The sequence below is a fragment of the Malaclemys terrapin genome, chromosome 3, assembly GCF_027887155.1.
Source record: "Malaclemys terrapin pileata isolate rMalTer1 chromosome 3, rMalTer1.hap1, whole genome shotgun sequence".
NCBI lineage: Eukaryota > Metazoa > Chordata > Testudines > Emydidae > Malaclemys > Malaclemys terrapin.
The window spans coordinates 48,150,839-48,164,255 of NC_071507.1; the positions used below are offsets into that span (position 1 = coordinate 48,150,839).

The 13,417-nt window shown below is 44.8% G+C and overlaps 1 protein-coding gene across 1 annotated transcript in view; it reads left to right on the forward strand.

Annotated features, from left to right (window-relative positions):
- Positions 1 to 2,868: 2,868 nt before the first annotated feature.
- Positions 2,869 to 13,417, forward strand: part of RRP15 (ribosomal RNA processing 15 homolog) — a 42,983-nt gene continuing 32,434 nt past the window's right edge. Inside the window, exon 1 of the mRNA XM_054023942.1 lies at positions 2,869 to 3,161. Coding sequence (XP_053879917.1) covers positions 3,089 to 3,161 — 73 coding nt within the window. The 5' untranslated portion in view covers positions 2,869 to 3,088. The remainder of the gene's footprint in view (positions 3,162 to 13,417) is intronic.

Sequence of the window (13,417 nt, forward strand, 5' to 3'; positions counted from 1 at the left end):
ACTAACAGATTTATGTGAGCGTATGAGAGCCGCCCAGTGAGACAAGCCCCATGAATCGGGCCCCGCACTTGCTAAAGCCGGCCCTGTGCAGGGCCACAGAACCCCTCCCACTCTTAAAGCTTTTCTAGCTGGAATTAAAATATAGTCCTTTGTTCCATACAGAGAACTTGCAGAACCCCCAGAACCAGAAGGAGGCCAGGGAAAACCCACACAGAGCCCTTTGACTATGATAGCTTTGCTTAAGCTTCCTTTAGCTGCTGCCTTTGGGATACTCCTCAAGAGGGTTTTTCTAATGCAGAGGGTTCCATGTCATAGTTATTACATCCTCAGGCTGCAATTTCTGAAAAAAACTTTCCCTTGTTGTCTCAGGAAGCCAGTGTACATCCCACTGGCCCTGTTGAGTTCTTTCTTCAGCCATGGCTCCCCCTACTGAGAGGGGGGTGAACCCTTCTCCTTCCTCCCCTCCACACTGGAAATGGGAGAATGACTGGGCCCTGTGTTTCTGGATGGAAATGCTAGGCTGCTAGGGTGACCAGATGTCCCGATTTTATAGGGACAGTCACGATTTTGGGGTCTTTTTTTTATATAGGCTCCTATTACCCCCCCACCCCCACCCCGTCCTGATTTTTCACATTTGCTGTCTGGTCACCCTATAGGCTGCTAGTAAGATGGCATTTTGATTTCATCAGAAAGATGGTGAGTTTGGTGTTCTTAGCATCAACCCCTGCTGGTTAATCAGGAATGGAGCACAGTTCAGCTTCCCAGATCAAATTGACATGAGACTTGTATAAAGACAGGGAAGGGAAGATAAATTGGTTGAATTAAGAAAGCAATATTATATCACCAATGGCCATAATATTTTTGGCTTTAACCTTTCTGGTAAAAGGCAAACAGCAAATACCATGGTAAAGTCAAATACTCTGGCACAGTAAATGCTGATTGTCGAATTTCTTGCAGTGTACAGGGAAACCTAAGGCTTTCATGACAGTGACATTTAAACATGGATCCCCAGCTGCAGGGCCGGCTTTAGGAAGTGCAGGGCCCGATTCGAACAGTTTCGACGGGGCCCCGACAGGGACGACTTTAAAAAAAACAAAAACAAAAACACGTGGGGCTTGTACTCACCGGGCTGCACTCCTAGTCTTTGGTGGCGGGTCCTTCACTCGCTCCGGGTCTTTGGCGGCACTGAAGGACCCGCCGCCAAAGTGCCGCCAAAGACCCGGAGCGAGTGAAGGACCCGCTGCCAAAGACCTGGAGCGCCGCCGGGTGAGTAAAAATTAAAAAGGTGCCTCTAGCCAGGGAAGGGATTCTCTGCCACTTGCCCCCCACTCTGGGCGACCCTGCCTCTGGGCGCGGGGCCCTCTTAAGCGCGGGGCCCGATTCGGGGGAATTGGTGGAATTGGCCTATAGCCGGCCCTGCCCAGCTGCCATGTATTTCAGGAATGGGCCAGATTATATCAGCCTGCACCAAATTGTCTGAACCTGCAAGGTCTGAATCTTTTCCCACAGCTAGATGAGAACTGGATAGGGCAGGAACACCTACCTTTGGATGGAGGTACTCCAAAACAAAGAATAAAAAAATGTTGTCTAGTACGGGAACAAGAGCAGCAATTCTAAGCTGATCACTATCACGGTGTTTGCTTAGTATTTCTCAGGAGTCTAAAGTATTGATTTTTTTTTTTTTTGTGAGCCATTGAACACAACACTTAAATGTGTCTGTTTTTGTAGCTCAGAATTGATTCCTGAAGAAATTCACAAGGTCTATAGGGATCATAGTACTAAGTGGAAGCATACACTTCCTGCGCAGGAGATACTGACTAGGAAAAGAGCCTAAACTGAGAGGTTCAGATCTGCAGGACTACATAAGTTTTAAAACAATGCATGATCCTAATATCATCATTACGACAAAGCCAAAGGATCATGGCGTCCGGACCTTTGGATACCGAAGTGGTCCTTTTGCAAGGTTTCATTGGTCATTTTTGCCTGAGCGGCAGAAAAACTCCTGGCTGTTTTAGCTACCAGATTGTTGTAGCTGGTCAACTTCAGTATAAACACCATCAAGACACAAATATACTGAACCCAAGGGGTCACAGATCTTAAATGTCATAAATGTGGGAAAAGAGGCCTGGGGAGCCACAGTGTAGCTGCCGCAATGGGTGCAATTGCATGGGCTTGAAGAGTCATTCTCAGTACCATAAAAAAGACTTCTGCTATGACAAGTAACTCCCCACTTTTTTTTTTCTCTCTTGCCTGTTCCTTCGAAACATCTTGGCAAATCTTGTCAACCTTGATGAATTCTGTGTGAGAGGTTGCAACTCCCATCGAAAGGCGAGGATTCTTAATGGAAAGGTTTTATGCAAGGTGGGATATATCTCCTTGATGCATGACAGTAGCCATCTCACTATTGTAGGCTTTGAGCCTGGGAGTCCAAGTATAATTTGTTCAAATCAAATAAAATGTATTAGTCTTGCCAACATTCACGTTGCTCAATATCAACCAGATCATGTAATCTAGCCCTCTCTCGTTTACTAGAATGTTTCTTGTTTCAAGGCGGCCATGAAAATTAGATGCTACTTTTAATACAAAGAACACAGTCCGGACAGAAATAATATGATTACCAGTGTCACACAGCTTATGGCAGAGTGGCCTGCGAGCAAGGTCTGCAGGTTTTTAGGAGGAAAAGGAAAGTTGCCGCCTGGAATGTATTTCAAAAGAAGTTTATTGAGGAATCAAACTCTAGCTCCATGCGAACCTGGATTAGTCCCATAAAGTCCCCCCCTCCCGGTGCTGCTGCCCCCGCCCGTGTTCCTGCCCCGCCCCGCCCCGCCCCACTCCTACCAGAGTCCCGCCCCCTTTGAAACGCCGACACCGCGCCCCACCCGCGCAAGGGCCCAGCGCCGCCGTGCGGGAAGCGGGTGTCCCCCTGTTTACAGTCCCCCAGGGGACGGCGGCGGCGGCTCTCACCCTGCGCGCCTGAGGCCCGGCTTCTCCCCGCGAAGGCAGCTTCAGGAAGTGGGGCCGCGGAACCCGTGTTCACAGCGCCAGCGGCGGCGCCCGGGCGGGATTAGCGGGACACGCTGCGGTCAAGATGGCGGCCGCCATGGAGGGCCCACGTGGGGTCGGTGCTGCAGACGCCGCCGCCGACTCAGCAGAGGAGAGCGGTAAAGGGCTGATGGCTCCTGACCCTGGGAGGGGCCGGGGGCACCGGGTAGAGGCCTGGGCTTGGGGATGTAGTAAAACTAACTGCGGTTTCGCTGCGGCCTTGTGAGAGCGCGGGCACCCCGCAGCCTGGCCAGGGGCTCTGTGCGGTGCGGACATCTGCAGCCCAGGGGCTCTGCGTGAGCATCTGCAAACCCGCCGGTGTTTTCTCCCCAAACCACCTTTCGGTGTCCACATCTCTTCCCCTCTTTCGTTCCTCGCTGCTGCAGGCTGCTAATGTTCCCACTTCCATCCTCCAGGCTCCTCCCCACCCCCCATAGGTTTTTCATAACCTCTCTTTGTCCCTCCCCACCCCCTGACCCTCTTCTGTTTTTGCTCCTCAACCTTCCCGTGCTCTGATCCCCCTCCCACCCCCCCAGAGCCTCCGCTCCAGTCTGCCATGTTCCCGTTTTCCTCCTCAATCTGCCCTGTGCCCAATCCCTGCTGCTGCCCCTAAAGATATCTTCGTTTTCGGCTCCCTGTTGCCTAGGAGAGCACCAGGAAAAAAACAACAGTAGGATGCAAGGGGAGGTAGGCAGTAACTGATCTACTGTGTGTGTGTGTGTGTGGGGGGGGGGGGTTTGTTGTGCTGCATCTTGTGGAATAATAGTCATTTATCTTCCCTACGTGGCCCCCCAAGGGGTGTGAATAGGCTTAGCCTGTGGTGGAGAAGGCCTGTCATAGCCTGTGTGTACCCAAGGCTCCAATACATCTGTTAATCTATAAGGTGCCACAGGACTCTCTGTTGTCATAGCCTGTATGTACCCAAGGCTCACGGAAAGCCACATGTGGGAGCTTAGGGCTTGGCTACTCTTGCACGTTAGAGCACATTAAAGCAGCCCTGGGCGCCCTAACTCCTGGCCTGTTCACACTGGCAAGGCACTTAGAGCTCCTGGACTCTGCAGCTGGAGTGCTCCTGGTAATCCACCTCCAGGAGAAGCCTAAGGCTTGTTGCACCTTGGCTGAAACACCCCAGCCTCAGTGTGAACGAGGTGTTGCATTACTGCACTCTGATGGGCCTCCAGAAACATCCCATAATCCCCTTAAGTCAAGTGGCCACTCTTGTCATTGTTTTGGAATGTGGATATCCCCTTTCAAAGCTCCATTTCTGAGGGCCAGCATGCTTATCTGCTCCGGGACAAAACAAGCCATTAGTGTGGAATCTTGCTTGCTGTGAGTGTGTGGGAGAGATGCGGAGTGGGGGGGGGGTGTCTGAATTTACAAGACAGCATGCTGACACACTCTCAGTGCCCCAAAAACCCACTCTCTCTTCCCCTCACGTACACACAACACACTCCCTGTCGCACTCCGCCCCACCCCCCGCATTTGAAATTCATGTTGCAGACACTTGCACACTGGGATAGCTACCACAATGCACTGCTCTTTGTGGCCTTGCAAGAGCTGCTAATGTGGCCACTAGGGTGACCAGATGTCCCGATTTTATAGGGACAGCCCCGATATTTGGGGCTTTTTCTTATATAGGTTCTTATTCCCCCCCACCCAGTCCCGATTTTTCACACTTGCGGCTGGTCACCCTAGTGGCCATGCCAGAGCGCTTCCAGCTGAGGGTGTAGACGCTCGGCAGCGTTTTCCCTGCTGCGGTCTCCGAAAGCTGGTTTAACTCCCAGCGCTCTAAATCTGCAAGTGTAGTGATTTCTTTTCATGTGAGAAATATCCCTTGTGGAGTTGCAGGAACCTTGGTTTTTTATATGGTTTTTGAGCATGATGGGGGATGGGGAGTGCAACATTTTTGGTTTTGTTTTTTGGCAAAGTCCACATGAGGTGTAGTGCTTCAGTGTAGACACTACCTATGCTGACAGGAGCAGTTCTCCACTACCCTGAGAGGCGGTAGCTGGGAAGAATTCTTCCATCGATTTAGTGCTGTCTAAACTAGAAAATTAAGTTGGCTTAACTACGTTGCTTAGGGGTGTGAATTTTCCAAATCTGAGTGATATAGTTAGGCTGACTTAATTGTCTAGAGTAGATCAGGCCTAGCTAGGGCGCAAATAACATTTGCGATCCTATCTACACTAGAACTTACTTCAGTATAACTTACGTCACACCCAGAGCAATGTGAGTTATACCAACCTAAGTGCCGGAGTAGACGGTGCTATGTGGGCAGGCGAGCTTCTCGCGTCGACATAGCTTCCGCACCTTATGGGAGGCATAGTAATAAAGCCGATGGGAGAGCTCTCTCCGGTATGCTTAGAGCGTCTTCACCAGAAACGCTACAGTTGCGCTGTATGTAGCGCTTCTAGTGTACATGTAGCCTGAGATCCTCCATTTAGGCTTTGTGGTTGCCTCCTGCTGTTCCTGTATGGGCTTTTGTGTGGTCCCTCCCTCATCTTCTCCCCATCTAATTTGCCTGGCACTACAGTAGCTCTAGTCTTTGCTGATTCCTGGATGTGTAAACCCCTCTGAGAGAACACTTTTGTGCTCTGAGAACTGCAGTACTTGATAGTGTATATAAACTGTGTACTGCCGTTTCTTTTTTCCCGAAATAAGTTTTATTTTTATTTATTATTGTCAATAAAAATACATTAAACATCTCCATCTGCTGCACGATCAACAGAAATCCACTTGAGGCAGCACAGAATACAAATGCACATAGAAGCAACCAATATAGATTAACTGGTGTTTGCTAATATGCCTTAGTGATGTACATTTAATCCTCCAGTGATTATCTTCATCCTCTAACGTGTTGTTGGCAGCACTCAAATACTAATTTACCTGATTAATGTTTCTCTTAAAAAGAAGGGCAAGGAAAAAAAGTTTTCTTCCAATGAAAAATTGTCTTCTGTTCAGTCTGGGAAGAGGTAATATGTCACAAGATAAAGTGTCCTGTAAATGTCAAGGTAGCCATGTCAGAGCCCTGCTCCAGGGTGGTCTTGTTTGTTTCAGACAGAGAGAGGTATTTTAAGAGAGGCACAACTAGATCCTGAGAGAGTTTGATTCCTGTTTAAAGTCTGTGCATATGTGGTTACAGTACTACTACCATGGATTTGAAATTATGCCAGGTTAGAGCTCTTGTAGTTCAGGATAGAGCCCCAAATACCTCTCAATAAAAGTCAATTGCTAAAACTAAGCACTCCACTTTAATTTAGTCTGAGCTACCTATGCTTTATCCTGCATTTTTAAGAGATGTTTCAAGATGCACACAATTAATATGCTTGGTTGAAAAAATTTGTTTAGTATGCAAAACTTGTCTGGTAAGTAGGACTAGCCTCTCTTGTTACTACTGTGGGCAATGGAAATGTCTCTAAATTATCTAAAGCAGAAACTTCACTTGAACTTTCATGGTACCACGTGATTTTTAGCTATACCATTCCCTTTGGCAATTTACAATTTCTGTAGTAAAGTCTTTGGTTAGGCCTGTACTGTGGAGCCTGTGTTGGCATAGCCTGCTTGTGTAGATGCTGAAGGAGTTTTTCTGTCAGTGTAGGAACACCACCTCCCTGAAATTCGTTAGCTATGTTGACAGAAGCACTCATCCATTGGCATTGCTGTGTCTACGCTGGGGGTTTTGTTGGCATAGCTGTGTTGGTCAGGGGTGTTGTTTTTTTTTTCACATCCCTGAATGATATAGCTCTGCCTGTAAAACTTTTAAGTATAGACCAAGGGCTTGTCTACACTACCGGCCGGATCAACGGGCAGCGATTGATCCAGCGGGGGTCGATTTATCATGTCTAGTATAGATGCGATAAATCGACTGCTGATTGCTCTAGTGTTGCCTCCGGTACTCCACCTCAACAAAAAGCGCAAGGGGAACTGACAGAAAAGCGTCTCTCGTTGCCACACTGCAGTGCAGATACCGTGGTAAGTAGATCTAAGTACGTCGACTTCAGCTACGTTATTCATGTAGCTGAAGTTGCGTAACTTAGATCGATATCCCCCCCCCCCCCCCCCCCCCCCGGTAGTGTTGACCAGCCCCAAGACTGTAACTTCATGATTGGGAGCAAAGGAAAATGTCACAAAATCAGCAGTTTCCAGACTTTATTGGTTCGTGTACAACCACCTTCAAAAATTGTTTTGAAGTGAATGATAGAACATCAAGCTCATCTACACAGACCACAGTTCGGGAAACCCTGCACTAAGTCATAGCTCTCTGCCATTCCAAATGCTGAGTCAGACCCTAGTTCAACGGTGCTTTGTATGCGTCTCTTACGGTGGAACTGGCATTTGTCTGAAGATAAAACTTTGTTCTCAAACTAATCTAAGCAATGTGTAGTGTTTGGAGTTGACTCCAGAAAGCTGTAAATTAAATTACAAATTGGAAGCTGCAAGAGTAGATCCATTGTTGGTTTTATTTTTTCCTGACTTCACAATCAGCTTGGCTCTGCTTTGATTTGGCTCTTGTAGAACTAGTGTTTTTTAAAGTCAATAGAGCACTGTTGCCAACCCCAAAGACAAAAAATCCTGAGATTTAAAAATAATACATTTTGGCTTCATTTTGTCTGTCTTCTGGATTCTGAGCCTTTAGGGTACACTTGTATGATGTTTTCAAGCTTTTCTTCATAACCAGGAAGGCCAGAAGATTTTTTTAATGAAAGTTGAAATTCTCACATAATCACATGAATCCAGAAGCTAGAACTTTACATCAGATGTCTCTCACCAGATTTGTGATCAAGTTGCAAGAGTTGGCAACATTAAGGTGGTGTGTAGGACTCCTGAGTTTTGCTCATGACAGTACTGCTGACTCACTCTGACCTGCGGTAAATAGATTTACATCTGTGTCTCAGTTTCCCCATCTTTAAGCTAGGAATAATACGAGCCTAGTTTAGCTAATGCTAGTAAAGAGATCCTCAGACTAAAGGTCCTGTAGAAGGGCAAATTCAGAGCTGTGCTATTACTTGAAGATCCTGTGTACATGAGAAAGTCGCACTGGTTTAATTAAAGGTGTGATTTTAAAACTGATTTAGTTGAACCAGTTCAAAAGGCTGTGTGAGCACTCTTAAACCAAAATAAATCTCAACATTGGGGTTTGCACTGATTGAACCACATTGGTTTAAAAAACCCATATAAATTAATCTGGTCAATTTTGTGGTATAGATGAGGTCTAGAGTGGATTGCTGAATAATTGGCAAATTCGTTGTGTTAGTAGGCAATAGACAACTGCTGTGTGATTACCCATTCTCACATGTCCAAAAAACCTGCTGGTGACTCACGGAAGCAGGGTGTGTGAAGATGTCTTGGTAGTATAAGGACAGAGCAGCTTTTAGAAATTACTAAATAAGATGGGATGATGGCAGAATAAGCATCTAAATGAGTCTTCCATTTTATCATTGCGCTAACTCCAGGATCAGCACTCATGAAGTTCTCCTTCCTCCTCTCATGATGGGCCATGTGGGGCATACAGCATCATGACATGGACACAGAATACTAATGAAATTTGTATTTTGTGGTTTAAATAAATATACTTCTGAGAACACTGTAGTTTTATTCGATCCAAATGCTGACTGTTCACAATAGTGTTCATATAAGCATAACAGAGCCAGATCATGATACCCTTACTTGTGTTGCATAGTACCTTGCACCGTGAGCCATTCCATTGAAGACAATGAGACTACTCATGGAGTAAGGTATCCAGGGTGTGCAATGGTACTGCAGTTTGGTCTGGGTTACTGAGGGGCAGCATGGTTTTGTGCTTAAATTAAGAGCCTGGGACTCAAGTCTCTTAGATTCTGTTCATGGCTCCATCTTGCTTTGCTGGGTGATCTTGGACAACTAACTTAACTTACCCATTCGCTGGGCTAGTAAAATTCACTCGCCACTTGGCTCTGTGCAAATAAGAAATTACCCTCTCAGGAGTGGGATGGGCTGATTCTGACTCTGGGATGAAATAGTTCAGTTCTTCAAAATCTTTTTTCCCCTGCTTCAGCTAGGTATTCTGTACAATTAACTAAATGGGTTAAGGATTTGCTTTCTTTAAAAGTGCATGTACAAAAATTCCATTTGCAAGCTTTGTGAGCCTCGGTTCTGACTGTGTTTTCTCCCTTAGGCATGACCCCTTTTATTGCTGTCCAAATGGAACATTTTGAGAACCGTATAGTTGGGGACGTGGTGTGGTGGTGGGGATTGTAGGTTGGGCAAATGGAGAGTGAAAGAGGAGATGAGATTTGGGAAGGGAGGAGGAAGGTGAAGGGAAAATGCATGCTGGGCACAGTTTTATGAATAGTCTTTTCTTTGGTTCTCCTTGCCGTAGCATCTGTCTATAATGTGTGGAAGAAAAATTGTGCTCTGTGTGTGTGTGTGTGGGGGGGTGTCTTCCGTCTGGAAAACATCTGCTGGAGGTCTCATGAAGCCAGCAGTAAAATATCATTAGTTTCTTAAAATTATAGACAAAAGGTAGTGCACCCAACATGAAGTAACTCTACTTTGCATCTCACTGTAGGGAATAAATCACTGGACTGAAAGTTGGTAGTTACTTAGGGCCCAGTTATCCTGTCCTGATTATATCCAATAAAGGCAAACAGAAGACCATCTTAATCAACATAAATATATTTGCTGCTTCAAAAAGGGTAGCTTTCCAAAGCTGAGGAAAATTATGAGTGAAATTGACTGGGAGGAAAAATTTAGACAGAAAAATGTGAATGAAAATTGGACGTTCTTTAGGAAGTATTTTTGTATATCAAGAGAGAGGACAACTTTGGCTAAAAGCTCATCTTGTGAAGGCTGCAATCAGAAATAAAAAAGCTGTATATTTACAAATGGAAAAAAGGGGGATATTGATAGCAGTCAATATTAATGAGACGTTATGAAATGATGAAACTTGTCAGGGAAGCTAGACAGCAGGGGAAGATCCATGGCTTTCAGGGCTAAGGACAATAAGGAGTTTTAAAATATACTAGGAACAAAAATCATAGTAATAGTAAAGGCCCATTAATAGATGGAGGTGATAAAATTATTAATGATGGAGAGAAGGCAGAAGTGTTCAATACACATTTCGTTTTTTTATTTAGATAGAAGCAAGATGACATACTCATATCCTAAGGACTTTCCATTTCATTAGTAATCTCTAACCAAGAATGACGTTAAACATGATCAACTTTTTTTTTTTAAGTCAGCAAGCCTGGAGAACTTGTACCAAAGAGTCCTAAAAGAGCTGGCTGGGGGGATGTCTGACCTGTTGGCATTAATATTTAGTAAATCTTGGAATACCAGGGAAATTCCAGAAGACTGGAAGAGTGTTAATGTTGTGCCTATATTCAAACAGGGCAAGTAGGAAGACCTAGGTAATTATAGGCCAGTTAGCCTTACATCAGTTCCAGGCAAAATAATGGAAGTGCTGATATGAGAGTCAGGGGATAAGAATTATAGTATGGGAATATAATTAATGCCAGTTAACATGATTTTATGGAAAATAGATTTTGTCAAACACACCTGATTTCATTCTTTGAGGAGATGACCAGTTTGGTTGATACAGGTAATTGTGTAGATGTAATATACTCAGATTTTGTAAGGTGTTTGATTTAGTACTGCATCATATTCTGGTTAAAAAAACCCAACACTATGCAGTATCTATAATGCACATGTTAAATGCATTGAGATCTGGCTAACTCAGATCTCTAAGAAGTAATTGATAGGGCATCTTCTTTGAATTGGGGTGTTGTGATGCTTTGGGGTTCAACCCAGACTGGTAAGGGGTTGTGTTACTGCCTGCCCTGCAACTCTGGGTACCTTAAATGCTATCCTGCTGTGGCTCACAGCCCTGACACCAAGAACCAGCATATAAGTTTGCAAGTCACACCGGGTATGTCTACGCAGCAAAGAAAACCTGCAGGTGGCCCGTGCTGGGCTCTAGGACCCTGCATGCTAGGAGGGGTCCAGAGCTTGGGCTCAAGCCCGGAAGTCTACACAGCAATGAGACAGCCCCACAACCCAAGCCTCGCGAGCTCAAGTCAGCTGGCATAGGTCAGCCATGGGTTTCTCTTTGCTATATAGCCGTATTCATGCTGGCTTTTACTGCCAGGCTCCTTTTTTTCAGAGTGACCCCAACACTCTCCCAATCCCAAATTTCCCCCAAATTGTATGCTGTTTAGTGTCCAGCCCTATTCCTGCCCATTTAAAGACGTTATTAGGTTTGCTGTTTCCTTAAAGAGAAATTACCCAGCGACTTATCTTAACTCGGGTTAACAAATACTCTATTTTAATCAAAGCAGCAAATTGGTTTATAGTAAAAATAAAACAAGTTTATTAAACAAAGAGTCATGGGTTTAAATGATAACAGGTGTAAGGAGAGAAAAGATTAGAAACAAACAAAAATACACTTCTAAAACTAAAGCTTAATTTCAGCAAATAATCTTTGTCTAAGCAGGTGTCTCACTTATCCTGAATTCCCAGAGTCTTCAACCCCTTGGTTGAAGGACACAACGTTCTGTGATTTCAAGAGCTCTGGCCTCTTTAGTCCCTCAAGAGATGGATGCCAAAATGGCCTTTTCCCCTCCTTAGATCTTTCCAGAGTTCGCTGACCTTGCTTCAAGAGGCACAAATGCTTCATCGGAGCACAGTTTCCATTCCCTCCAAGATTGTTTATTAGTCATCTCTCCCTACTTGCTCTCCTGATGCCTCTGTTTACCTTGCATAAATATGCTTTTTTTTTTTTTTTTGGTCTTTGGTCACAGCTTGCTTAATTTACCTGAGATGCACATTCCTTGGTGTGGAACAGGCATGGCCTAAGCACTGCTTACCAAGTACATTTTAAAAACATATTTGCAGCACATCTCTATAAATCCCTTTCTGGGTTTTACTGTACATGCATCGTGCAAGAATATTAATGATCAGTGATCATTTTCCAGTGATACACCGAAAAGGTCATGTTATTTATTATGTGCCACAACAGTGTGCCAGCTAATATTGGGGTTCTGTTAACGTCCCAGGTGTCTCTAGTGGAGTTCTGCAGGGGCTAGTCCTAAGCTTGATGCCATTCAACAATTTCATCAATGATCTGAAAGTAAATATAAAATCACTGCTTATAAAATTTGTGGATGACACAAAGATTGGTAGATAGTGATCAGGAGAGGGCAGTCATACAGAATGATCTGGATCACTTGTAAGCTTGGCCCATTGAAGTAATACAGCCAAATTGAAGGTCATAGATGTAGTAACAGTGTTTCCAGGCCATATGTACAGAACGAGGGACTGTATGCTATAAAGCAGTGACTCAGTAGGGGATTTAGGGGTAGTAGTGGGCAAGCCACTGAACATGAGCTCCTAGAGCGAAACTGTGGGGGAAGAAGGGTCAATGTGATCCTTAGATGCATAGACTTGAGTAGTGAGGAGGAGTGGGGAGATTGTTTACCTCTATATATGGCATTGGTGAGACCAGTGCTGGGATAGTGTGTCCAGTTCTGGTGTCTACATTTTATAAAGGATGTTGTAAAATTGGAGAGACTGCAGAAAAGAGCCACAAAAATGACGCACTATAAGGTGTTTTCTCCAGCCCTAGAGAGACTTAAAGAGCACAGTCTGTTTAGTTTTTCAGAAGGAATTTTGAGAAGTGGCTTAATTAGTGTGTAAGTAGGACCCGGTATTTCCACATGAAGGTAAAGAGTTCTTTAATCTAGCAGGGAAAGGCATAACAAGAACCAAGGACTGGCAGCTGAAGTCAGGCACATTTGAATTGGAAAGAAGGCACAATTTTTAATCTTGAGGATGATTAACTACTGGAACAAGCTACCCAGGGAAGTGGCTTATTCTCAATAGCTTGATATCTTTTAATCAAGACTGGATGACTCTCTGCAAGTTGTGCTTTAGCCCAACACAAGTTATCAGGCTCAGTACAGAGCTAAGTGGATGAAATTCAATTGCCTGTGATATACAGGTGGTCAGACTAGATGATCTAATTGTTCCTTCTGGCCTGAAACTCTATCAATCTATGAAACCATGTCCTTGTACAATAGTGAAGTATTGTCTTAGTTGTATAGATGGAGAACTGAGGCACACAGAGAGACCTTTACTCCTACTCGGTTGTGTCTTATTCCTCAAATAGTCCCATTAACTTTATTGAGTTGCTACCCAATATGAGTAAGGGTAACAAGTATCTGGCCCTAAGCGACTTGCCCACGGTCACACAGAAAGTTTATGTCAGAGAGGAATTAGTTCTGAGTTGCAGACCAGTTCATTAACCACAAGGCAGTCCTTTTTCTGAGGGGTCAAGCATGATATGAGAACTAGAGTGCTTGAAGCAGCTGTTACCAGAGTCAGTGTGAAAGGGTTGGTT